Source organism: Chiloscyllium plagiosum, chromosome 10 (assembly GCF_004010195.1).
Source record: "Chiloscyllium plagiosum isolate BGI_BamShark_2017 chromosome 10, ASM401019v2, whole genome shotgun sequence".
NCBI classification, from domain to species: domain Eukaryota; kingdom Metazoa; phylum Chordata; class Chondrichthyes; order Orectolobiformes; family Hemiscylliidae; genus Chiloscyllium; species Chiloscyllium plagiosum.
The window spans coordinates 84,648,039-84,675,679 of NC_057719.1; the positions used below are offsets into that span (position 1 = coordinate 84,648,039).

The 27,641-nt window shown below is 39.4% G+C and overlaps 1 protein-coding gene across 3 annotated transcripts in view; it reads left to right on the plus strand.

Moving 5' to 3' along the window:
- The window catches only part of knl1 (kinetochore scaffold 1), a 131,448-nt gene that overhangs the window by 56,101 nt on the left and 47,706 nt on the right, over positions 1-27,641 (plus strand). For all 3 annotated transcript variants that reach the window (XM_043698239.1, XM_043698237.1, XM_043698238.1), the window contains 7 exons: positions 3,263-3,300; positions 5,422-5,474; positions 6,393-11,540; positions 12,761-12,905; positions 22,947-23,005; positions 23,458-23,556; positions 25,957-26,072. In XM_043698239.1, coding sequence (XP_043554174.1) covers positions 3,263-3,300; positions 5,422-5,474; positions 6,393-11,540; positions 12,761-12,905; positions 22,947-23,005; positions 23,458-23,556; positions 25,957-26,072 — 5,658 coding nt within the window. The remainder of the gene's footprint in view (positions 1-3,262; positions 3,301-5,421; positions 5,475-6,392; positions 11,541-12,760; positions 12,906-22,946; positions 23,006-23,457; positions 23,557-25,956; positions 26,073-27,641) is intronic.

Consider the following 27,641-nt stretch of genomic DNA (forward strand, 5'->3'; position numbering starts at 1 on the left):
GGTCCTGTGAGGTGATGAGGTTGTTTATGGCCAGGGAGATGATGGTTTGGTAATGCGGTGTGAGATCATGGTGGAGGGGGAGGTAGGAGGGGGTGTCTTTGATTTGGCGCCTGGGTTCAGCAGTGTAGAGGTCAGTGCACCAAACTGCGAACTGTCCATCTTCCTTCCCACCTTTCCGCCCCACCTTCCCCTTCGACCTATCACCTTTAGCCTCACCTCCATTCACCTATTGCACTCTTAGCCTCATTGCTTACCATCTCCCCAGGCTCACCCCTCCCCTTTATCTCTCCACCCCTGAAGCTCCCAGCCTCATTGCTGGTGAAGAGCTCTGGCCCAAAACGATTTTTTTTTTTCTCTCTGCTCCTCTATCGCTACCTGACCTGCTCTGCTTTTCTAGCAACAGACACTCAACTAGAATAACCAGCTTTTGACCTTGTCTTGTGGTCACAGTACTCGCATGATTGGTTAAGTTTCTGGTTGATGGTAATGTCAGACTCTTGATAGCGGAGGATTCACTGATGATAGTGCCATTTGAATATAATTGGATTCTCTTATTGGGAATGGTCATTATTTGGCCAGATCTTACTACATCTAAGGATTGCTTCAATATGTGATGTGTTGCAAATGAAACTGACTTGTGTGCAATCATCAGTGAACACCCACTTGTGACCCGAAAGTTATGAAATCATATGGGGTATGATCGCAACCACTAGATCGCAATCAGCTTTCTCTCTGATTTTCATTGATTTAAGTTTTGGTAGATCTGCTCAACGTCAAACACAGTAAAATTCTGCCTTAAATGTAAGAGAATTTGTTTATGGCTTGTCAAAGCTAGCAGTGGGGTGTCCTTCATGAAGCTGGACTTGAGCTATGTGTACTTGCAATTGTGGTTATATGAGAATTTCTACAACTAATACTGATAAGGATTTGTACCAATATATGACACTGCCATTTAGGGTATTGTCAGGCTGCTCAATGTTTCCACATACGATGGAGAACATTTTACAAGGTATAACCCAGGTTGCCATTGATCTGGATGACATGCTAATAACGGAAAAATCAATAATGAGCACTTGGAGAAGTTGGGGATAGTACTTAGAATTTTCCCCAAGTGGGCATACACCTTAGAAGGGAAGAATTTGTGTTCCAGACACACCAAGTCTGGGCTACAAAGTCAGGACCGGGTTATGTCCATTGGAAGATAAAGGCTCCCACATCTGTACCAGAGCTTGGGTCTTTTCTTGGGCTGATGAATAATTAAGAGTCATAGAGGTGTACAGCATGGAAACAGACCCTTCGGTCCAACCCGTCCATGTCGTCCAGATATCCCGACCCAATCTAGTCCCACCTGCCAGCACCTGGCCCATATCCCTCCAAACCCTTCCTATTCATATACCCATCCAAATGCCCTTAAAATGTTGCAATTGTACGAGCCTCCACCACATCCTCTGGCAGCTCATTCCATACGTTATGGAAATGTCATACATAATTTGGCCTCCATTCTGGCATCTTTTACATCAACCCTTTTACAAAAAAAGGTAAGTCTTGGAAAATGCCCGAAACGTCGATTTTACTGCTCCTCGGATGCTGCCTGAACTGCCTACTGCGAATCCTCTTGCAAGGATGCCTGCCTTGAAGAAGTTTTCCTCCTCTCTCTACAAGAATCTCAGGGAGTCCCTCTCCCACTGCAACTCCCAGGTCATTTCCTCTGCCCTGAAGTTCTTCAACCGTGTCCTGAAACAGATTTGCTACTACAGCCACATTTGCTTCCTCAGTGCCGGCCTCCCTAACCAACTCCTCTCACATGGACTCCGGACCACCTTTAAAAGGGGTCCTTGATGCCACACTTGGTTGGATGCAGCTTTGATGGCAAGGGCTGTCACTGTCTCACCTCATCTCAGCTATTTTGTCCATGTTTGAGCCAAGGCTATAATGAGATCAGTAGCTGAGTGACCCTGTTGATGATACCTTCGATCACTTTACTGATGTTCAAGAGTAGACTGAAGGAGCGGCAATTGGTCAAGTTGGATTTGTCCTTTTTTTTTTTTGGATGCATTAGTGAGCCAGGTGGGTTTTTTGACAATTAATAATAGTTTCATGGTCATCAGTAAATTCTTAATTCCAGATAGGTTTTATTGAATTCAAATTTCACCATCTACTGTGGTGGGTTTTGAACCTGCGTCCTCAGATCATTTACTGAATTTCTGGGTTAATAGTCCAGCAATAATATCACTGGGCCATTACTTCCGGCATGTGCGCCTACAAGCCTTTTGAATGTGGTAGAAAATGTTGCATCAAGTTGTTTTTAAGAAAAAGTGTACAGGACAATTAATTTTATAGTTAGAGCATGGAAAATGAAAAAAAGTCTAATCTAGGTTAGAAGTTCGGCACAACATCGTGGGCCGAAGGGCCTGTTATGTGCTGTATTGTTCTATGTTCTATGTTCTATAAAAAGACACTGTGCCTAGCTTTGGTGTTGTGGCCAATAATGGGCATCATTACTTTAGAAAGAATGTCAAGATCTTGGAGATGGTATAGAGGAGATTTACGAGAATTGGATCAGGATGAACACTTAATTCATATGAAAAGACTAAGAAACACTGGACTTGTTTTCCTTTATGGCAGATGGTTTTAAATGGAAATTTTGATTTGAGGCATTCAAAATTAGAAAGGGTTTTCCTAGATTAGATAAAGATAATAGAGTCAATAACCGGAGAACAGATTTAAGATCGTTTTCAAATGAAGTAAGTGACATGAAGAGTTGTTTTCGCTTTTTGTTTAATTGAAGTAAGTTATCATCTGGAATGCACTTCCTGGAAGTGTGGTGGAAATAAGAATAAATTTGAAAATGAAATCGAGTAAGTAAATAAAATGGAAAGGTTTGTAGGAAAGATTTGAAAGAAAAAAGAATGGATCTAATTGGGTCATTCTTTGTCAGAATATTGATATTAATGGATACAAGTAAATTCAAGGATGTCTTTACAACCATTTGTGAGCCCTTCGTTATTCTCTTGCTGAATTGTTTTCTTTCTGAATAAAACAGTCTCCTTCTATCCTGTGGATAACTATCATGAAACATGTAGCTAGCAGAATGTCCTTCTGCTTTCTTTTTCGTGTAGCTTGATGCTGTGCCATTTTGATGGTCTATAATGTGGAATACAGGAGGCGTGTTTCTCAAGTGCAACAATTAAAGCTAAACATAAATTTGTTTGCTTTAGAGGTATATAATGTAATGCAATAAAAGCATGTTTTTATTTCGTAGGGACTTGATGCCACAAAATACAAATTACAGCATTGCTGGTGAGTAAACACATCCACTTTCAATCATTCCTTTAATATGTAAATTCTCCCTTTTTTTGGAAGGGTTTTATATATTCATTTTGAGCTATTGCAATCTGACATAACATAGAGCACTTCTGAGAGCACATGATATAGAATGAGGGAAAAGTTCTTGCCTCTTTTTACATTTCACTTAACAGCATTCTATTTAGATTATTTGCGTGTCTCATTGCCTCTACTTTATGTTCATTGTTCTGTACATTTTGTGCTTAAATGCTTTACTTTGTTGGAACTAGCTTTAGTGTGTGTCTAATTCTAAATGCTGCCTCCATGTTTACGTGAATGCATCATGACTTGCTCATTTGTCTGTTCAGACCCTTGGTTTGTATATGACTGGCTAACTCATGAACACTTTTCTGTAAATGAAATGAAGATCTGAATAGCCATTCTGTGCGGATAGGAAAATGCATTTGCTCATCAAAGCTAAATTTCCAGATTGTCGCCCTGTCTTGCTTATGACATAGGGCAGGGAATGTTTAAGCCTTGGGCTATGATTAATAGGATAAGTGTTTTAAAAAAAAATAGCGAGAAAGATTTGTTTTTGAAATGTTTCATTTTATTTCTGTTTTTTGTTTGAAGTTGAAGTTACAAACAGATAAGTGTAAGTGAAGCATTTTGCAAGGAGCTTGTACTCCAATCCGAGACCCTTTCTTCTCCCTTGTGCACTCCTGTAGGCTTACTCGTGAATCTATTGGCAGGAGATTCAGAAGAGACATGATCTGTGATTGCAGGAACAACAAACAGCTTGAGGCATTGAGTCGTGATTCTTCTTAGACCAATAGAGTGAGGGTATATGGAGAAGGGTAGTGGTGATAAAGAGGAAAAAGGGTAAGATTGTGGGAGTGGCAAAGCAGGCTGAGAAAGAAGGAAACCGAAGTCTATAGGTCTGTTCACTTCTGATATCAGCAGGTCAGGAGCATTCAAGGAGAAGGAGAATCAGCATTTGGGCATAAGCCCTTCATCAGAAATCCAGGGCTTGTGCCCGAAACGTTGATTCTCTTGCTCCTCAGATGCTACCTGACCTGCTGTGCTTTTCCAGCACCACACTCTCGACTCTGATCTCCAACATCTGCAGTGCTCACTTTCTCCCATTCACTTCTGATACCCATGTTCAAATCCAGTATGGTGAATTACCAACTAGAAATGACTCAAGGGTCAGCATTAGTTAAACTTAACTGCTTAGCTTAATCCAAGTCATTGCTTTATCCCCTGTTAATCATGAATTGTAGATCTGCTTCTTAACCATAAAGGCGAATATTGGCTTTACTTTTAAGGTTTGTCTACTTCCCATTTTCTAATGGTAATTTCTATTAACCATTCAAATGATTAATTTATTGCTTTTAAATCTTTTTTGAATAAATTCATGTTTGCTGTTGCAGCAGTCCTTATCTTTCTGAAGTTTTTTCACTGGCCTTCTGAGGAAGAGAAATTTAGATGTGGTGCCATCCCAAGCAAAAACTGGCCACCCCAATTTAGCTGATAAAACAAAAAAAAGTATCTTGTCAAGCTAATTACTTGTTTAAGGTCTATTGAGCATGTTGGCAGTTTGTTTCATTTTAGCACATCTGAATTGCATGTTGCCATAAATACCTGATCAATATTTCTAATTTCTGAATGAAGTTTTCTTCACCTTTCTAATAAGCAATGTCTTTGACTGTAGTAAATCTCTCCTTTTGCTATACTAAGCAGATTAATGCCTTTTAAAAATCTTGTACTATGCCCATGTAATATTCAAGCCAATCCCACTGTCTAGACTGTTGTGATGAAGCATTTGTATACCATAGTAGAATTAATTAATTAGAATCAAAATAGTTCAGCAAGTGCCTCAAACTATTCATTTCCACATACTTCACTGTTTATCCTGCCATGTCCTCTGCTTCTGTTGAAAATTTTGCAATCCCTTTGATTTGACTTTCATGTTCTTGTGCAACTCTGTATTTGAGTCCTCTGTGACAAGCATATTTTACTCTTAAGCTTTATGCTCCATCTACCTATGTACACTCATGTTAGATATAATCTGATGATTAGAGCTATCTTCTGGATGGTGCAATACTGATTCTTGGTATTTTTTTCTACTCAAAGGAATGGATGCACTACTTCATGCACCTCTCCGAATCCCATTGCAACAAATTGAGGTAAATCAGCATTTGTCTTTGATACAAGTACTGATGTCTGTTTAGGATTATACCTTCAACTGTGAAACCTAACAATTTGCCTTTATTCAAAGGCAGAGTAAGAAGAATTATGGTCATACGTTTCGTATCTGTGACTGAATTTCCAAACCATTTTAACAAATTCAAAGTTTGTACGAAGATTTGTAGCTCGGGTGCTCGTTGTTGTGGTTGTGTTCGCCGAGCTGGAAGTTTTTGTTGCAAACGTTTCGTCCCCTGGCTAGGCGACATCATCAGTGCTTGGGAGCCTCCTGCGAAGCGCTTCTTTGATGTTTCCTCCGGTGTTTATAGTGGTCTGTCCCTGCCGCTTCCGGTTGTCAGTTTCAGCTGTCTGCTGTAGTGGTTGGTATATTGGGTCCAGGTCGATGTGTTTGTTGATGGAGTTTGTGGATGAATGCCATGCCTCTAGGAATTCCCTGGCTGTTCTCTGTCTGGCTTGCCCTATGATAGTAGTGTTGTCCCAGTCGAATTCATGTTGCTTGTTGTCTGCGTGTGTGCAGCAACCACTACAGCGGACAGCTGAAACTGACAACCGGAAGCGGCAGGGACAGACCACTATAAACACCGGAGGAAACATCAAAGAAGCGCTTCGCAGGAGGCTCCCAAGCACGGATGATGTCGCCTAGCCAGGGGACAAAACGTTTGCAACAAAAACTTCCAGCTCGGCGAACAGAACCACAACAACTATTTTAACAAAGCATGTTTGAATTAATTTGGTCCATTTCTGGTATATTGAAGTTATAGCAATTTTATAGAAAGTTTTTTTTTATTCTGGCAAATGTGTTCCAATTCCATTTTAGTTCTTTAAAATCAAGAACAGCATTTGAAGCAAAATGTCTAATCTTTAAGATTTAATGTATTTATTTTCCCATTTTTAAACAGCACTGTGAACATATTAAGACTGTCAGTAAACATCAAAACTTCCCTATTTCTGGAGTTGTAATACAAGGAGATCTTGAAGAGACAGTCCAGTCTTCTGCAATTACAGCTGTAACTACACATTCTCAGAAAATTGACTTCAAGTCTTTTTTGGCTGGAATTGATTCTACAGAACCAGTGCATACCACTGTGTGTTTTGACACTGAGAATGAGAATGCTAATAAGTTCTTCAGCTCTACCAGACAAAATGAGGTTCCTAAACAGCAAAAGACAATAGATTTTAAAACATTCTTAAATAGCATAAAGCAGAGTGACACAGACCAAAATAAAATGACATCAATGACTTCCATTTTTGAGGAACAGATCATGAAACAGAAAGACATTAGTGTTCTTTCAGCTTGTGGAACAGTTAAAAATGTTGGGACAACAAAGGACTTAATGAAAATTAATTCTAATAACAATTTAGATTCAAACAAAACTGTGCTGTTTCTAGACCAAGACAACGATATGGAGCTTACTAGAAGTCATACTGTTGCTATTAACCATTTTGCTTTGGGAAATGTTACCACTCTTCATTCAACAACAGTCTCTAACAATGTAGAGGGCGTAGGTACTGAAAGTTCAACTCATTCTCCCTTTTCTCAATATAAAACTGTTTCACCTTCTGTAGAAGATGATATGGATATGACCAGATGTCATACTGCATCTATTGACGTCAGGAAGGTAGAACTCCTCACAAATCAAAATCAACTGGCAGCTGTCTCAATTCAAAAAGAAGATAAATCAATAATGCCCTCCTTTACTCCTCATGAAGACAAATTATTCTCTGACAACAGATGTTGTAGCAAGATTGATCAAAGTGAGGCTTTAGTTACAAGTAAACTGAGCTCCAAATCTGTGCCTGATCTGTCATCTTTTCCCAGTGATAAGACCATCATATTTTCAGAAGCAAATGACATGGATATAACCAAAAGTCACTTAGTCACAATTGACAGTGGAAGTCTTGGGCGAGTTGGAAATGAAGTGAAGGGTTCAGATAAATATACTTTGAGACAAAGTACTGCTGGATCTGTTTTGTCATTCTTTCCAAATGATGAGACAATGGTATTTTCAGAAGCAAATGATATGGATATAACTAAAAGCCATACAGTCACAATTGATGATAAAATCACTGGACAAGTTGCAAGTGAAGTATTGGGTTTTACGAGAATGACCTCTGGGCTGACTTTACCTGGATCAATACTGCCACCTTTTTCCAATGATAAGACTGTGGTATTTTCAGAAGCAAATGATATGGATACAACTAAAAGCCATACCATCACAATTGACAATGGAAGCATTGATCGAGTAGAAAATGAAACATCAGCTTCAACAAAATTGATTTCAAGGTGGAGTACTGTCGGGTCTTTATCGTCACATTTTCCCAGTGACAAGACAATATTATTTTCAGAAGCAAATGATATGGACTTAACGAAAAGTCATTCAGTTCCAATTGACAATGGAAAATTTGGTGCAAATGCAAATTGGACAGTGGGTTCAAATTCTTTCTTTCCAAGTGATAGAACTGTGGTATTTTCTGACGCAAACGATATGGACATAACAAAAAGTCATACAATTCAAATTGACAGTGAAAATGCTAGACAAATTACAGCTGGAACATTGGTTCCGAAGAAACTGTCCTTGAGATACAGCACTGTTGCATCTGTTCTGTCATCTTTTCCCAATGATAAGACAGTAGTATTTTCAGAAGCAAATGATATGGACATAACCAAAAGTCATACAGTTGCAATTGAGAGTGAAAACCTTGGGCCTGTTGCAAGGCCTATAGTGGGTCCAGATAAAAAGATTTGCATTGAGAATGCAACCGTGCCTATACTGTCCAGTTTTCCCAACGATAAGACTCTGGTATTTTCAGAAGCAAATGATATGGACATGACTAAAAGTCATACCGTCACAATTGACAATGGAAACCTTGGGCAAGTTAGAAATGAAGCATTAGCGTTTACTAGAATGTCTTCCAAGCACTCTGTCCCTGAGTCTGCAGCATCCATTCACAGTAATAGATCTATTGTGTTTTCAAAAGCAAATGATATGGATATAACAAAAAGCCACACTGTTGCGATTGAGAGTGGAAATCTTCGACTCATTCCAAATGAAGCATTGGGATCAATGAAGCTCACTTGTGTTGAGAATACTGCTCCATGTGCTCAACCATCTTTTTCCAGCAAAGCAACCCTTGGGTTTTCAGAAACAACTGACATGGACCTAACCAAAAGTCATACAGCCATAATCGAGAGTAAAAACCTTGGCCTTGTTGCAAGGATCATAGAGAAACCAGATAAAAAGATTTGTGTTGAAAATGCATCCGTCCCTGTTCTATCCTCTTTTCCCAATGATAAGACCTTGGTATTTTCAGAAGCAAATGATATGGACATAACTAAAAGCCATACTGTTACAATTAATGGAGAAGACGTTGGGCAAGTTACAAATGAAGCATTGGGCTTTCGAAGAATGACCTCTAAACACGGTGTGCCTCGATCTATATCATCGTTTCTCAGTGATAAAACTGTCGTCTTTTCAGAAGCAAATGACATGGACATTACCAAAAGTCATACAGTTGCAATTGAGAGTGAAAACTTGGGGCCCATTGCAAGACATACAGAGGGTTCAGATAAAAAGGCTTCCATTGGGAATGCATCCATGTCTGTTCTGTCATCTTTTCCTAATGACAAGACTTTGGTATTTTCAGAAGCAAACGACATGGACATAACTAAAAGCCATATTGTTACAATTAATGGAGGAAACCTTGGGCCTGTTGTAAATTGGACAGAAAGTTTATGTACATCTTTTCCTCGTGATAAGACATTAATATTTTCTGACACAAATGATATGGACATCACAAAAAGCCATACAGTTCCAATTATCAGTGGCAATATTGGGAAAGTTAGAAATGAAGATTTGAGTTTACCTAAAGTGATTCCCAAGTTGACAGATGCTGGCTCTTCTCTATCATCCTTTCCCAGGGATAAATTCACAGGGTCTCCAGGAGCAAAAGATATGGACATTACCAAAAGTCAGATAGTTGCAATTGAGAGTGAAAACCTTGGGCCTGTTGCAAGGCCTATAGTGGGTCCAGATAAAAAGCTTTGCATTGGAAATGCATCCACGCCTAGTCTGTCCACTTTTCCCAATGATAAGACTCTGGTATTTTCGGAAGCAAATGATATGGACATAACTAAAAGCCATACTGTTACAATTAATGGAGGAGGTCTTGGACAAGTTACAAATGAAGCATTAGGTTTTCGAAGAATGACCTCTAAACACCATGTGCCTAAGTCTATATCATCTTTTTGCAGTGATAAGACTGTTGTCTTTTCAGAAGCAAATGATATGGACATTACCAAAAGTCATACAGTTGCAATTGAGAGTGAAAATCTGGGGCACGTTGCAAGACATACAGTGGGATCAGCTAAAAAGACTTCTGTTGGGAATGCCTCTATCTCTGTTCTGTCATCTTTTCCGAACAATAAAATGTTGGCATTTTCAGAAGCAAATGACATAGACATAACTAAAAGCCATACAGTTCCAGTTGTCAGTGGAAGTATTGGGGAAGTTAGAAATGAAGATTTGAGTTTGCCGAGAATGATTCCCAAGCTGATGGATGCTGGCTCTCCTCCATTATCTTTTCCCAGGGATAAATTCACGAGGTCTTCAGAAGCCAACAATATGGACATAACCAAAAACCATACAGTTGCTGCTGAGTGTGATGGATTTGTATCAGCCATAAGTGAATCATTAGGTTCAGATAACATGACTTCCAGATTTACTGCTCATGGGTCTGTTTTGCCACCATTCCCCAAAGATAAGATTACAGTATCTGAACAAGTTACACCAGTTAGAGAAATTGGTGGCGTGTCCATTTCCAGTAAGTGTGGTGTTTCCAGTAATCACCAACTTTCCCAGGTGGAGCTTGAAAAAAGGCAGAAATGTTCTGGTAACCTTTCAAGCAATGTGAAATTTGTCAACATACAAACCACAGTCGAAAACACTGCGTGTAATGTTAATCAAGCTGTTCATACAGTTGGTACTTCTGATCCTTTATCCAGGAGCGTGGAAATCACTGTTCTAAATACAGAAGGCAAGACAGAGGAAGATGGAGAATGTGTCAGTTCAATGTGTGTAAATGAAAAGCTGAATAGGAAAGAAATCAAAGAATCTGTATTGAGCAAGGGGAACTCTTTGGATCCTATCCTGAAAGGTAACAATGACCTTGAAGCTCAGGAAATATTGTGTCAGATCAATCAAAGTAGGGAGGCAGCTTCTGAAGAATTAGTCAGGCATCAAGTTAGTGATACCCAAACTGGAAATATTATGACTGATATAATTGAATATGAAAATACAGCCAATAAACATATGGGACATAATCAATCCAGAAAGTCCAGTCTTGCTAATATGCAATCACTTCAAACATTGAATACTGTGACCAATGTAACTTACGACTCTGTATCAGAAAGGCCTCCAGTGGGTGAAAAAGGTTCTACAAATTATCAAACCTTGGATGCAAAGTCACGACTCTTAAAGCAAAGTTCACTTATTAACAGCACATTTAAATACAACCTTTCTCTAGGAATCTTCCCTCCTAAATTACCTATTAGAGAGAATTTATACAAAACTGTAAGTTCAAATCATCAGTATGTAACAAAATCATTCGGAGATCATCTTGGCTCTGACTCACTTCTGAGTACCATGTATAAATCAAACAAATTTGAAGCGGATTCAGATAAATTAAGACTTAATATTGACCTAAAAACAAATCCAGATATTCAGAACAAAAGCCAAATAACTGATCATGACCACATAGAAAAAATATTTGATCAATCTGAACCATCTCTGTCCTTGAAGTCCCCTGATCTGACCTGCCTCGACATCTCTGAACAACTTGGAAAAGAAGCTTCAGCTTCTTCTGAACAGAATGAGAATGTTGTAAGTTCTCAAGGTGATGCTCTTGGAGGTTTGAAAATGATGAAATCAGTAGAAGAAAAGCTTTACCATAAACGATCATGGAGCGAAGTGGAGGAAAACAGAAATTCGTGCAGCAAAAAGAAAATGAGAAATTTGGGTCCGGAAGATACTGATTCTTCAAGCCAAAAGGTAATTTAAAAAAGGAATGTGCTCAAGAAGTATTGTCTAACATAAAATTGATTGTATTAATAGTCTGCATGTGAGATAAATTGGGTGAAAGGACAAACTTTGTGGGCGGCACGGTGGCACAGTGGTTAGCACTGGTGCCTCACAGCGCCAGAGACCCGGGTTCAATTCCCGCCTCAGGCGATTGACTGTGTGGAGTTTGCACGTTCTCCCCGTGTCTGCGTGGGTTTCCTCCGGGTGCTCCGGTTTCCTCCCACCATCCAAAAGATGTGCAGGGTCAGGTGAATTGGCCATACTAAATTGCCCGTAGTGTTAGGTAAGGGGTAAATGTAGGGGTTTGGGTGGGTTTCGCTTCGGTGGGTCGGTGTGGACTTGTTGGGTCGAAAGGCCTGTTTCCACACTGTAATCTAATCTAATCTAAAACTTAATTAGAAAGCTATCTGAAGTCTATACCTTCCTGGGAGTGAAGCAGCTGAGCTTCTGGAATAATTGATTTTGGTTGCAACTGACATTTGACGTAAATAGTTAACCTTTCTGTTCACCTTTTTTTCTTCTTATTAATCTGAGGTAAAAAAAATAAATTCCACAATAATTGTTTGGATTTCTTAAAATCCCATATACAATGCCTCTCCTATGGTGGTAACATTTTATCTTCCGGACAAAGGCTTAGTATGTAATTCCTTTGATAATGAGTTGTTTTTTGTCTTAAACAAAATGTCTCAATTTATTCAGTTGGAGTTTAGATTGCCTGAGCAACGCAAACTTCTGGAAAAGCTAATAAAAAGTGAATACTATTATTGCCTGGTCCTCATGTGAAAAAAAGGAAATGCAATGTGTAAATTCTCTTACAGTGCCGACTGCAAATTGAATAACACCTTATCCTCCTTACTACCACTTCCTGTCTCCCACAATAGCGAGATGTTGCATTGCGGTACTTTTATTGTCTCCTCCTTTGAATGAAATCCTCTTCATAACTTTAGACTGGTCTTACTGTTTATTTTCCCATGTATACAATTTTACTTTGCCTTATCTCCACCAGTTCCATAAAATCATGTATACTGTTCAGAACAAATTCCTTTTAGTAAACAGTTTAATTCAACTGTATACTTCAGTTCAATAATAAAATTTCTACTATTTGTGCAATAAATGTTTCTTAATGGCATCAAGTTGAGTCCTCAGATGTTTAAATGGCAACTGTAACTTTGGAAATATTTTTAACATAGGCCAACAATGCTCCTGTTGTGCAATGGGAAGGCATGGATCATAAAGTCGTGGAAGAGAACCAACTCAGTATGACGACAAAAAGCCTGGATAGTAATAGTTCCTTAGATTCAACCAAAGGAGATGGAGCCTCTGCAGATGTTGCCAGTAAGTTGTGATCTTTTTTGTCAACTTGCACCTCCTGTTTAGAAGTAAAGAAAGGAAAATAACTAATTTCAGACAGGGTCTAATCTACCTGTGACTTCAATCTCACATTAAGTAGTTGGCCTTTCTTGGCTGGAACACAACCAGGGGTAGGCAATAAATAGATTACCACTTGTATTTCTTTCTAGGTCACGACTCATCCTGACTTGGAAATATATTGCTATTCATTCACTATCACTGTATCAAACCTTTGGTACTTCCAGAAGTGGAAGATTGCTTCCTTTTTACTGAAGCGCCAATTCTGGATTTTGAGGTTACAAAAGATCAGCTTTTACTCTCTTGATATTGTCTTAGAGTAATAGAATCGTACAGCATGGAAACAGATGCTTCGGTCTAACTCAACCGTGCTGACCAAGTTTCCCAAATTAAACTAGTCCCGCTTGTCTGCAATTGGTTCATATTCCTTAAACCTTTCATATTCATGTACTATCCAAGTATCTTTCTAATGTTGTACTTGTACCTGTATCTACCACTTCCTTTGGCAGTTCATTCCATATATGAACCACACTCTGTGTGAAAATGTTGCCCCTCCAGTCACTTTTAAAACTTTTCTCCTCTCCCCTTTTAAAAATATTCCCCCTAGTTTCAAAATCCTCCACCCTCTGGGAAATGCTTTTTTTGTGCTATTCACGTTAGCTATACTCCTCATAAGATCACTCTTCAACCTCCTACACTCTAGTGAAATAAGTCCCAGTTTACACATCCTGTCCTTATAACTCAAACCCTCTATTCCTGGTAACCACCTGGTAAATCTTTTCTGAACCCTCTCCAGCTTAATATCCTTCCTATAACAGATACCACAGGAATTGGTACTAGGACACCAGCTATTCACATTATATATGAATGATTTTGATGAGGGAGCTAAATATAATATCTCAAAGTTTTCAGAAGACACAAAACTAGGTGGAATGGTTAGCTTTGCTGAGGGTTCAAAAATTTCGCAGTGTGCATTGGACAAGCTGAGTGAGTCAGAGATGTACAGCATGGAAACAGAACCTTCAGTCTAGCCCGTCCATGCCAACCAGATATCCCAAACCAATCTAGTCCCACCTGCCAGCACCCGGCTCATATCCCTCCAAACCCTTCCTATTCATATACCCACCCAAATGCCTCTTAGATGTTGCAATTGTACCAGCCTCCACCACTTCCTCTGGCAGCTCATTCCATACATGTAACACCCTCTACGTGAAAAGGTTGCCCCATATGTCTCTTTTATATCTTTCCCCTCTCCCCTAAACCTATGCCCCTCTTACCTATTTGTCTATTTTGTCAATTTACCCCATCCATGCCCCTCATAATTTTGTAAACCTCTAGAAGGTCAGCCCTCAGCCTCCGATGCTCCAGGGAAAACAGCCCCAGCTTGTTCAGCCTCTCCCTTTAGCTCAAATCCTCCAACCCTGGCAACATCCTTGTAAATCTTTTCTGAACCCTTTCAAGTTTCACAACATATTTCCGATAGGAAGAAGACCAGAATTGCACTCAATATTCCAACAGTGGTCTTAACAATGTCCTGTACACCCGCAATATGACCTCCCAACTCCTGTACTCAATACTCTGACCAATAAAGGAAAGCATACCAAACTCCTCCTTCACTATCCTATCTACCTGCGACTCCAATTTCAAGGAGCTGTGAACTCTCACTCCAAGGTCTCTTTGTTCAGCAGCACTCCCTAGGACCTTACCATTAAGTGTAAATGTTCTGCTAAGATTTGCTTTCCCAAAATGCAGCACCTCTCATTTATCTGAATTAATCTCCATCTGCCACTTCTGGTCAAGATCCTGTTTTAATCTGAGGTAACCTTCTTCACTGTCCACTACACCTCCAATTTTGGTGACCTCTGCAAACTTACTGTACCTCTTATGCTCACATCCAAATCGTTTATGTAAATGACAAGAAGTAGTGGACCCAGCACCGATCCTTGTGGCACTCCACTGGTCACAGGCCTCCAGTGTGAAAAACAACCTTCCATCACTACCCTCTGTCTTCTAACTTTGAGCCAGTTCTGTATGCAAATGGCTAGTTCTCCCTGTATTCCGTGAGATCTAACCTTGCTAATCTGTCTCCCATGGATTGCCTTGTCAAAAGTCCACATAGATCACATCTACTGCTCTGCCCTCATCAATCCTCTTTGTTACTTCCTCAAAAAACTCAGTCAAATTTGTGAGACATGACTTTCCACGCATAGATCCATATTGACTATCCCTAATCAGTCCTTGCCTTTCCAAACACATGTACATCCTGTCCCTCAGGATTCCCTCCAACAACTTGCCCACCACCGAGGTCAGGCTCACTGGTCTATAGTTCCCTGGCTTGTCCTTACCACCCTTCTTAAACAGTGGCACTATGTTAGCCAACCTCCAACCTTCCAGCACCTCACTTGTGACTATCGATGATACAGATATCTCAGCAAGAGTCCCAGCAGTTACTTCTCTCGCTTCCCACAGAGTTCTAGGGTACACCTGATCAGGTCCTGGGGATTTATCCACCTTTAAATGTTTCAAGACATCCAGTGCTTCCTCCTCTGTAAACTGGACATTTTGCAAGATGTCACCATCTATTTCCCTACAGTCTATATCTTCCATATCCTTTTCCACAGTAAATACTGATGCAAAATACTCATTTTGTATCTCTCCATTTTCTGCGGCCCCACACAAAGGCCACCTTGCTGATCTTTGAGGGGCCCTATTCTTTCCCTAGTTACCCTTTTGTCCTTAATGTATTTGTAAAAACTCTTTGGATTCTCCGTAACTCTATTTGCCAAAGCTATGTCATGTCCCCTTTTTGCCCTCCTGACTTCCCTCTTAAGTATACTCTTACTTCCTTTAAACTCTTTTAAGGATGCACTCGATCTATCCTGTCTATACTTTACAGATGCTTACTTCTTTCTCTGAACCAAACCCTCAATTTCCTTCGTCATCCAGCATTTCCTATATCTACTGGCCTTTCCTTTCACCCTGACAGGAATATACTTTCTCTGGATTCTTGTTATCTCATTTCTGAAGGCTTCCCATTTTCCAGGTGTCCCTTTACTTACGAACATCTGCCCCCAGTCAGCTTTCGAAAGTTCTTGCCTAATACTGTCAAAATTGGCCTTTCTCCAATTTAGTACTTCAACTTTTAGATCTGTTCTATCCTTTTCCATCATTATTTTAGTTCTAATGGAATTATAGTCACTGGCCCCAAAGTGCTCCCCCACGGACACCTCAGTCACCTGCCCTGCCTTATTTCCCAAGAGTAGGTCAAGTTTTGCACCTTCTCTAGTAGATACATCCACGTACTGAATCAGAAAATTGTCTTGTACACACTGAACAAATTCCTCTCCATCTAAACCCTTAACAGTATGGCAGTCCCAGTCTACGTTTGGAAAGTTAAAATCCCCTACCATAACTACCCTATTATCCTTACAGATAGCTGAGATCTCCTTACAAGTTTGTTTCTAAATTTCCCTCTGACTATTAGGGGGTCTATAATACAATCCCAATAAGGTGACCATCCCTTTCTTATTCTCAGTTCCACTCAAATAATTTCCCTGGATGTATGTCTGGGAATATCCTCCCTCAGCACAGCTGTAATGCTATCCCTTATCTAAAATGCCACACCCCCTCCTCTCTTGCCTCCCTTTCTATCCTTCCTGTGTAGCATTTGTGTCCTGGAACATTAAGCTGCCAGTTCCTGCCCATCCCTGAGTCATGTTTCTGTAATTGCTATGATATCCCAGTCCCATGTTCCTAACCATGCCCTGAGTTCATCTGCCTTCCCTGTTAGGCCCCTTGCATTGAAATAAATGCAGTTTAATTTATTAGTCCTACCTTGTCCCTGCCTGCCCTGACTGTTTGGTACAATTGATAACAGAAGTGAGTCAATCTCAGATTGATCTCTTTTCTCACTCTCTCCCTGGGTTGGGCAGAAAAATTGCAAATTACGTAAAGTGTACCATATATACTCGAATAATAGTCGATCTCAAGTAAAAGTCGACCCCCTAGTTTTGGCCAAATAACCTGGAACTTTCCATATATCCTTTCCATATATTCCATAAGTCGATCCTTTGAGTCAGTGTGCTGGCCATCACATCCTGCTCCAGCTTTCCCGTGTACCAGTAGTTCCGCTCTGCACCTGATCTTGCAGTCTGCTGGCTGTTTAGTTCCGCTCCAGGTTTTCATAATTACCATTTTTTTTTTATTTGTTTAACGATCAATTGGACTTCTGCTAATGATATGATATGAATTTTGACGGGGGAGAAATTCAGCCCCTCAAAAGTAGTATCTATGTAATAGTTGACCCCATAAATTTAACCTTTTTAAAAAGTAGTCAAACATGTTTGACTATTACTCGAGTATACAGAGGAACCTCGATTATCCAAACGACATGGGCAGCAAATATTTTAAGATTGTCGAATGCCAGATAACACAGTCTAGCCAAACATCAGAACATTGCAATCTTGATGGGGTAATTCAAAATTTGGATAATCAAGGTTCCTCTGTATATGGCAGATAAATGTGAGATTATCCACTTTCCAAGCATAAGTTGGAAGGCAGATTATTATTTGACTGTAAATTGAGAGAAGGGATTGCTCAATGAGACTTGAATGTCCTGTATATGAGTTACTGAAGTGAAGTGTGCAGATGCAGCAGGCAGTAAAGAAGGCAAACCATATATTGGCCTTCATAGCAAGAGGATTTAAGAACTGAAATAATTTCTGGAACCAAATAGGACATTGGTGAATATTGTGTGCTGTCTCGGTGTCCTTTTCTAAGAAAGAATGCTCTTAAATATACAGGGAGTGCAGCAAAGGTTTACCAAATTGATTCTTGCAGTGGTAAGATTGACATATGAGGAGCGATTTGAATCAGAGTCATACAGAATGGAAACAGAGCCTTCAATCCAACCAGTCAATGCTGACCATAATCCCAAGCTAAACTAGTGCCGACACCAGGCTCCTATCCCTCCAAATATTTCTTATTCCTGTAATAATCTAAATGTTTATTTAAAATTGTAATTGTACCCACATCCACTACTTCTGGAAGTTCATTCCACACATGAACCACTTGGTGTATTAGAAAAAATGCTTCTCATGGTTTTTTAAAATCTTTCTCATATCTCCTTAAAAATATACTTTCTAGTCTTGAAATCCCACCCCCTAAGGAAAAGATACCTGCCATTCACCATATCTATACCCCCTCATGATTTTATAATCTCTATAAGGTCACCTTAACCTCTCCTGTACTCCAGTGAGAAAGGTCCCAGCCTATCCAGCGCCTCCTTATAACTCAACCCCTCTATTCCTGGCAACATCCTGGTAATCTCTTCTGAATTCTCTCCAGCTTAATATTCTTTCTATAACAGGTTGACCAGAACTGGATACAGTCCTCCTGAAGAGGCCTCATCAGCATCCCAACTCCTATATTCAAAGGTCTGAATAATGAAGGCAAGCGTGCTAAATACTGCCTTCACCACTCTGTGACTCAAGTGTCAAAGAATGACATACCTGAGCCCCTCGATTTCTCTGTTCTACAACACTAGCCAAGGCCTTACATTTAATTGTATAAATCCTGCCCTAGTTTGTTTTACCAAAATGCAATAGTTCATATTTATCCAAATTAAACTCTATCTGCTGCTCTAATGTTCATTGATCCACTTGATCAAGATAACTGTAATCTTAGATGACCTCCTTCAGTGTCCACAATACCATCCATTTTGGTTTCATCTGCAAACTTGCCTTCTATATTCTCATCTAAATCATTTATATAAATGACATGCAAAAGTGGACCCAGCACTGATTTCATTGAACACTGCTAGTCACAAGCTTCTAGTCTAAAAAGGAATCCTCCACCACCACTTCCCCTCCTGCTGTTAGGCCAATTTTGTACCCAATGGTTAAGCTCACTCTGAAGCCCATGTGATCTAACTTTGCTAATTATTTTACAATACGGAAGCTTTTCGCAGGCTTTACTGAAATTTTGATGAGGGAGCTAAATATAATATCTCAAAAGTTTTCAGAAGGCATAACGCTAGGTGGAATGGTAAACAAAGTAAACAATGTCTACCACTCTACTGTCATTGATCTTCTTAGTTGATTCCTCAAAAGTATTCATTCAAATTTTAGATATGATTTCCCTCACACAAAACCATGCTGACTATTCCTAATCAACTGGGTGGCACGGTGGCACAGTGGTTAGCACTGCTGCCTCACTGTGCCAGAGACCCGGGTTCAATTCCCACCTCAGGTGACTGACTGTGTGGAGTTTGCACGTTCTCCCCGTGTCTGCGTGGGTTTCCTCTGGGTGCTCCGATTTCCTCCCACAGTCCAAAGATGTGCAGGTCAGGTGAATTGGCCATGCTAAATTGCCCGTAGTGTTAGGTAAATGTTAGGTAGTGTTTGGTAAATGTAGGGGTATGGATGGGTTGCGCTTCGGCGGGTCGGTGTGGACTTGTTGGGCCAACTGTAATGTAATCTAAATCTAATCTAAAATTTCTTGCTTCTCCAGAAGCACACAAATCCTACCTTTCAGAATACCTTCCAACAACTTAACCCACAACTGAAGTCAGACTCATAGGCCTCTTTACATACCTTCTTAATCAAAAGCACAACATTAGTTATCATCTGTTCATCGGTTTTCTGCCAGTCATCTGGTACCTGCCCATAGTTGTAGATGATACAAATATCTTTACAAGAGGCCCTGGAATTTCCTCCCTAATTTGCCCATGTGATACACTCGATCAGATTCCAGAGATTTACCTACCTTTATATTTTGTAAGATTTCCAGCACTTCCTCTTCTGAAATGTGAACTGTTTTCAAAACATCAGTGTGTATTTCCCTAAGTTCTCTGGGCTCTATTGTATTCTCCGTGGTAAAAACTGATGCAAAATATTTGTTTAATATCTATTCCATTTCCTGAGGTTTAACACAAAGACTACCTTTGACCTTTAAGGGGCCCTACTCTCTCTCTCTCTCTAGTTGCTCTCTTACTCCTAATGTACTTGTAGAATCTCTTTGTCAAACAAGGTTAAGGACTAATCCAATGCTATCTGATATTCTCTCCTTGCCTTCCTGCTCTCCCTCTTAAGAATGCCCTTACACTCTTAATCAAGTTCAAGAGATTCATTTTAATCCAGTTGTCCATATCGAACATACAACTTTTTAAAATTCTTGACTAGATCCTCAATCTTTTCATCCATTGTTCAGTCACCCTACCAGCTTTGCCTTTCATTATAACAGAAACATAATGATTCTGAACTCTTGTTATCCCAACATCAGGCCTCTAAACAGTGTAATCCAATCAATTTTTGAAAATTTTTGTCTTGTACCATTTAAAATTTGCCTTGCTCCATTTAAAAACTTTATTTTTGTGGCAGCCTTATCCTTTTCCATAACTATTTTAAAGTAGATAGAATTATGATCACTAGACCAAAAGTATTCCCCTACTATCAATTCAGTGATTTGCCCTGTCTTATTACCGAACAGAAGGTCAAGTGGGAACATTTACATGTTGATAAAGAACATTTTCTTGAACACGTTTAATAAATTCTTTGCCATCCAAACCTTTAACGGTATGACAGTCCCAGTCAAGATGTCTGGAATATCAACATCACCTACTTTTACAGCCTTCATATTGGTTCCTCAATTTTCCTCTGACGTTTAGGGTGTCTATTGTACAATCCCAACAAGGTAAAGATTTTTTTTCTCCTAATTTCAAGACATATATTTTCACCGGATGATTTTTCAGAAGTTACAGCAGTAATGTATCTCTTAATCAAAAATGCCACTCACTCTCCTCTTTTGATTATTTGTATCCTTCTTATATCATCTGAAACCTAGAATATTGAGCTGCCAGTTCCATCAATCCTTGAAGTTACTCTAATCGTGGTAATGTCTCAATCCTGTGTTCTCAAACATGCCCGAGTTCATCAGCCTGACTTGTAAGACTCCATGCAATTTAATTCTTCAGAGTAACTTAGTTCTGTGCCTTGTTCTTGTCTGTCTTTTATAATTAACTTAATCGTTTCAGATTCAAAATCATCCTGTTCTATCTTGCCCCTTACTGTGATTCCTTGGACCATTGCCCACCCCATAATTTACAATTTATAATTTAGAAGAATGAGGGATGATCTCCTGGAAACCTGTAAAATTTTAACAGACAAAACCGGTTAGGCTCAGGAAGGATAAAAGGTAAACCTTTTTGGAACTGAGATGAAAACAAATTTCTTCAGAGTAGTGAGCCTGTGGCATTCACTTCCACAGAAAATGGTTGAGGCCAAGACGCTCTTGTAGCTGAAGAGATCAAGAGATTTGGGGGGGTGCATGGGATTAGGACATTGAGCACTGATCAGCCACAATCATAATGAATAGTGGAACAGGCTTCAGGGTTCAAATGGCCTACTCATATCTTCTATGTTGTTGTTAATTATTCTTTGAAAAGGGAAAGACAAATTAGTGACCAAGTTTCACATTTAGTATGAACCTTCTTTCAAAATCATGCATTTGAGTGTGGAAATACCAGTGTGTTCAAGACCTTCAGGAAAACGTTGTGTAGGCTAGACTAATACTTTATTTCATCCGCTACGTTAGCTTAATTACAAGTTATGCACGTGGTATTACATTTCATGACAAGGCTGTTGTTTATGTGGTTTTACTTCTACTTTAAGCAGAAAGTGAGTAAATGTAATAAAACAACATTCCACTGCTCACTAGAACAATCATTCATTTTCTAATCCTAAACTCTGGTTTAGAATGGGACAGAAAGTCAACTTGTCCAACCTAAGTTCATATTTGAAGAGTAGGTGGGAACAATGAAACAACAGTTCTGATTTAATTTTTGTTGTCCTAATATTCTCTTGTACCTGACTCAAATGGTAGTTATCCACACAAGTCCAATCATTTTTGAAAATCTAGCTGAAGGCAACAATTGTTCTCACCCATTTTCTCCTGGTTTCTAATTCAAATAAGCACTAGATCTATTTTTGAATGTTTTGGTCTCAATTGCTTTCAGTGGCAGAGAATTCTATAGACTCTCCACTGTGGATGAAGAAATTTCTTAATGGACTACTCTATATTCTTAGACTGTGATCCCTAGTTCTGGACCTCCTCTGTACATTTACCTTTTGAGTACTGTTAGGATTTTAACTCTTCTCCCTCTGTTCCACCATTCTTCTAAACTCCAGTGAATACAATCCTAACCAGCTCAATCTCTCCTCCATCGTCAATCTCGTCCCAGGAGTCAATATGGTAAAACTTTGTTGCCCTCTCTCCATCGCAAGAACATCCTTCCTCCAGTAAGGAGTCCATAATACTCCAGGTGTGGTCTTATTGAGGCCCTGTACAATTGCAACAGGACATCCCTATTTCTGTACTCTAATCCTTTTGTTAAGAAGGCCATCATATGATTTGCTCCATTCGCTGCTTTTTATAGCTGTATGTTTGCTTTCAGCAACTGGCGAACAAGGACATCCAGATCTCGTTGGAAAAGGTGCCACTTAGATAATCTGCCTTCCTGTATCCACTATGAAAATGGATAACCTCACATTTGTCCACGTAATACTTCATCTGCCATGTACTCAAATTGTCCAAATCACACTAAAGCATCTTTGCATTTTCCTTGTATAGCCTCTTACACAGCTTTGTCATCTGCAAGCCTAAGGATATTGCATTTAGCTGTGTCATTAAAATCATGAATGTGTATTATGAATAGTTGACAGACTGTCTTCTATATTCAGAACATTTTTCAAAACATTTCTAAATTACGTCAGATTAGTTCTACTAATAGATTGACGGTACTTTTAGCATAATGTGACATCACAATATGCAGTTACTTTTGTGTGACCTGGGATGAAATTGCAAAATCAGCAGTAATTGAGATAATAGCACCAGCTAAACACTTTAGAAAGCCTTGTAAGCCAGTGATATTGTTAACTTAGGTGAAAGAAATATTGATCTATAGCTGACCATTCTGAAGCTTCATTGTGCAATTTCTATCTCTCTTTTTAGATTCAAAGTGTAACCTGAATACATCCCTAGTGATTTTAGAAGAATCTGAGTTACATGAGGTATAGTAATTCTATTCTTTTGTTAAGTCCACGACTTAAAATTCCTTGTAAATGCTTACTGGGAAAATTCTGATGTTCACATGTATGTTAAACTTAGCTTGTGGAAAATGTCTCGCATTGTATACTTACTTAAAACTGATAGGCTACTTCACATATCTTAAGGGCACTCTGCAAGATGTCATAACATGTGCATGCTTTATAACTTTGGATTATAGGAATAAACCAAGTGTTTCAACATGATTTACAGAATGAGACCATGTGTAATCTAGTTACCACTAGAAATTTGCCACTTAAATGTGTAAGGAATGTAATGGGTATGTGCTAAGAGGAAAGAACAGCATCCTAAAGAGCTACAAAATACTGATATGTACTTCTGTATGGCATCTTGTAATAAGTGCAATTTCATATAAACCACCTTAAGAACAATTTTGCTATTTTGTTTCTTTCTGTAGAAATTAATGGATGGCCAGATCACAGTCCGAGAATTTTTCAAACTTTTGAAAGTTCAAACCCATGCACAGAAATCTCGCCAGAGTGAACTACATGTTAATGTAAGAATGTGTCTATAGATGTTCAGATTCCTGAATTCTTTCCATGCAATTGTCTGCTGCAAATCCTCCTCCAAGCTATGCATCACAATTAAAATGTCAAACATCAAGCTGCATTTTGTGTGTTTAAACCTTGTACTTTTATACAGGACATTGCTTAGGCCACTGTTGGAATATTGAGTGCAATTCTGGTCTTCATCCTATCGGAAAGATGTTGTGAAACGTGAAAGGATTCAGAAAAGATTTACAAGGATGTTGCCAGGGTTGGAGGATTTGAGCTGTGGGGAGAGGCTGAACAGGCTGGGGCTGTTTTCCCTGGAGCATCGGAGGCTGAGCTTATAGAGGTTTATAAAATCATGAGGGGCATGGATAGGGTGAATAGACAAAGTCTTTTCCCTGGAATCGGGGAGTCCAGAACTAGAAAGTCTTTTCCCTGGAATCGGGGAGTCCAGAACTAGAGGGCATAGATTTAGGATGAGAGAGGCAAGATATAAAAGAGACCTAAGGAGCAACGTTTTCACACACAGGGTGGTATGGGTATGGAATGAGCTGCCAGAGGAAGTGGTGAAGGCTGGTACAATTACAATATTTAAGAGGCATTTGGATGGGTATATGAATAGGAAGGGTTTGGAGGGATATGGGCCAGGCAGGTGGGACTAGATTGGGTTGGGATATCTGGTCGGCATGGATGGGTTGGACCGAAGGGTCTCTTTCCATGCTGTACATCTCTATGACTCTGTGACTATTTACCTAGCTGTCTCTTTTTGAATGAAGCACAGTATAAAAGAGTTTGAAAGTTAGCTATGGTTAAATTCTGCTGTTTGAATTGATAATGGTTGCGAGGTTTGTACAGTTTTGTTGTCTTCAAAGTTTGAAAGATTAATCGTGTAACTGAAATGTAAAGAGCACCTGTCATCTGGTTTCCTAGCACCCCAAATAAAGCTGAAATTTAGTATTATCTGTTTTCCCAATTGTATAGTAAACAGTCACACGAAGCATTGAAATTATTTAGATTGTTAATCAGGCAATTGAAAATCAACAGTGGACACATTTCTGAAGAATTAAGTAATTTTTTTATATTAAAGCTTTCAAATGGTTACAGGTCAGAATATAATAATTTGGCCTTTATTGTCCCCTTATTCTTCACTATTTTCCCAATCTATTATTCCCTATCTACTTTGTCCGTATGATTTTGAGCACTTTTCTAATAAATCCCCTCATGAATATTGAGCTCACGATTGGATGCAGCATTGTAACAGACAGAAACTGTTGTGGAGCTACAATCTGTCCTGCCGTCTTTAACAATTTGTACGCCCCCATGCTCTCTGCTCCCATAATCACCGTCAGAATTTTATTCTTCATTTTGTGTTGCTACACCTTGTTGTTCCTCGCAAAAAAATGCCACACTTCTTTGCACTAAATTTCATTTGCTACATATCTGCCCTTCCACCAGCCTGTCTATGTTCCTTTGAAGTCTACCCCCTCAGCTATTCCAAGTTTGGTGTCACTTGTAAATTTTGAATTTGTGTCCTGCAAATCTTAGTTTTGATGACCAACATAGGTCAAGAAAGTTGATCATTTCAGGAAGTCCTAGTGTCGATTCTTGGAAAGCCCCTCCAGCCTTAAAACAAAAACAGTCATTCACCACTGTTGTCTGGTTTCTGTCATTCAGCCACTGTCCCTTCTAGTCCATATGCTTTGACTTTTCTAAAGTAGTTGAACATAATTTATCTTAAATATTTTATGACTTTTGTAAGTGTACATTTGTCCCAGCTTTTCATTTCTAAAAGCTTTTCCATTAACAAGATTAAATTGACTTATAGTTGCTGGGTTAATCCATACAACATTTTTGAAAAAGTATAATTTCAATTTCCAAGGTTTCTCTTAACACTAAGGAGAATTGGAACACTATTGCCAATGCTTTTGTAATTTCCAACCATCTTTCCCGCAGTACTTGTATCCCATCTTGTTATGATGACCTATATAACACTTGAATGAAGCCTTCCTCCTCTTTATTGATTTGAACTTGTCCAGTATCCCAACTATCTTCACAATGATTTTGGGAGCATCTTCTTGGTAAAAACCAATTGCAAGGTACTTTTTTAAATTTCTAATCTGGCTCTAGAATCCACAATCTGAGATGAGAAGGAGTGGAATGCAGACACTATATCTAAGTTAGTCAATTTGTCACAAAAACAATTAGACATGAAGAGGACGTCAAAATGATGCAGTATTGTTTTTAAAAGGACTGGGATGTCTTTTCCAGTAAAAGCACCAGATTGGCCATTACTGCTGTGGTACTATTAATTATTTCACTAATATTTCTGAATTCTGAAACAATTTGAATTATAATTTAGGGTACTTATTTGCCTAATTCCTGTGTTTTGTTCATACTTTGGACAGGTTGAATTGGACAAGTCTTCAACTGTCGAAAATTGGCTGGCAGTGAAGTTTGTTCACCGGCCAAAACGGGAAGTCTATGAAGAGGATAGCTGTGCTCTCTCTGCAGCCATAGCTGAGTAAGACCTTGTAATATTCAGATAAGAGGAAAGCAATCCACTGTAGTCAGATTTTTTTCCCCTCTACTGAAGTGTACCTTAAAATCCGTATGCTCTTGTGAAAATTGACATTGTTTTGCTAACTTGCTAGTGATCAGGGGAAACATATAATTATTTAAAACAATAATTGGTGGTTCTGATATAATATAATTGAATAGGTATCTTCCCTGGAGTAAGCTATTTAAATAAAAGTAAAGTCACCACAGGGATATACTCGTTAAAGAGAAGTGACTGGTAGTAGTTTAATCTGAGGGTTACCATTCCTCAGCTGAAGGGAGAGGTTGATAAGGAGAGTCTATTACTAGATTAGATTAGATTCCTTACAGTGTGGAAACAGGCTCTTTGGCCCAACAAGTCCACACCAACCCTCCGAAGAGTAACTCACCCAGACCCATTTCCCTCTGGCTAATGCACCTAACACTACGGGCAATTTAGCGTGGTCAATCCACCTGACCTGCACATCTTTGGACTGTGGGAGGAAACTGGAGCACCCGGAGGAAACCCACGCAGACACGGGGAGAATGTGCGAACTCCACACAGGCGGCCAACTGAGGCCAGAACTGAACCTGGTGCTGTGAGCCAGCAGTGCTAACCACTGAGCCACCATGCCATCCTTCATTAATGTCAGCAGTGTGGGAATTGAACCTACACGGTTAGCGTTACTCTGCAACACAATGCAGCTGTCCGCCAACTGAGCTAACCTACACCATTTTTTAAAAAAAAATCATCTTAGTCTGATAAAAATGGGATAGCTTGAGATTATTCTGCATTATTTAGCACACCAAGCTGATTTTGCTCATTTAATTCATAGTAGTATGGAATTATGTCAGAATTGATTTAGTCTAATACAGTGAATTACCTACAAACTGTAAAATCTTTCTGGTAAACATCTTGCTACTTTTGAGAAGTCCACAGTTAAAATGGATTCTCATTTATTACAAGTTGTGTGCAGCACAGAAACAGACAAATGGTCTATTTGGATTAAGTTGGTATTTATCTTGCACATACTGACACATCCTTTCATTCACCGTGGGCAGCACGGTGGCACAGTGGTTAGCACTGCTGCCTCACAGCGCCAGAGACCCGGGTTCAATTCCCGCCTCAGACGACTGTCTGTGTGGAGTTTGCACATTCTCCCCGTGTCTGCGGAGGTTTCCTCCGGGTGCTCCGGTTTCCTCCCACAGTCCAAAAGATGTGCAGGATCAGGTGAATTGGCCATGCTAAATTGCCCGTAGTGTTAGGTAAAGGGTAAACGTATGGGTGAGTTTCGCTTCGGCGGGTTGGTGTGGACTTGTTGGGCCGAAGGGCCTGTTTCCACACTGTAATCTAATCTAATCTAATCTAATCTAATTCCTTTCTCCCTCATAGCTTTCCTTTTAATTAAAATTTAAGATATCTTGTCAACTACTACGCGAGATAACACATTCCATATTCTCCTCACTTGTCAGATAGAGTTTTTTCTGAATTCTTTATTGGGTTTATTCATGACTGACTTTTGTCTACATTTCCCCTAGCAAACTACTTCATAAT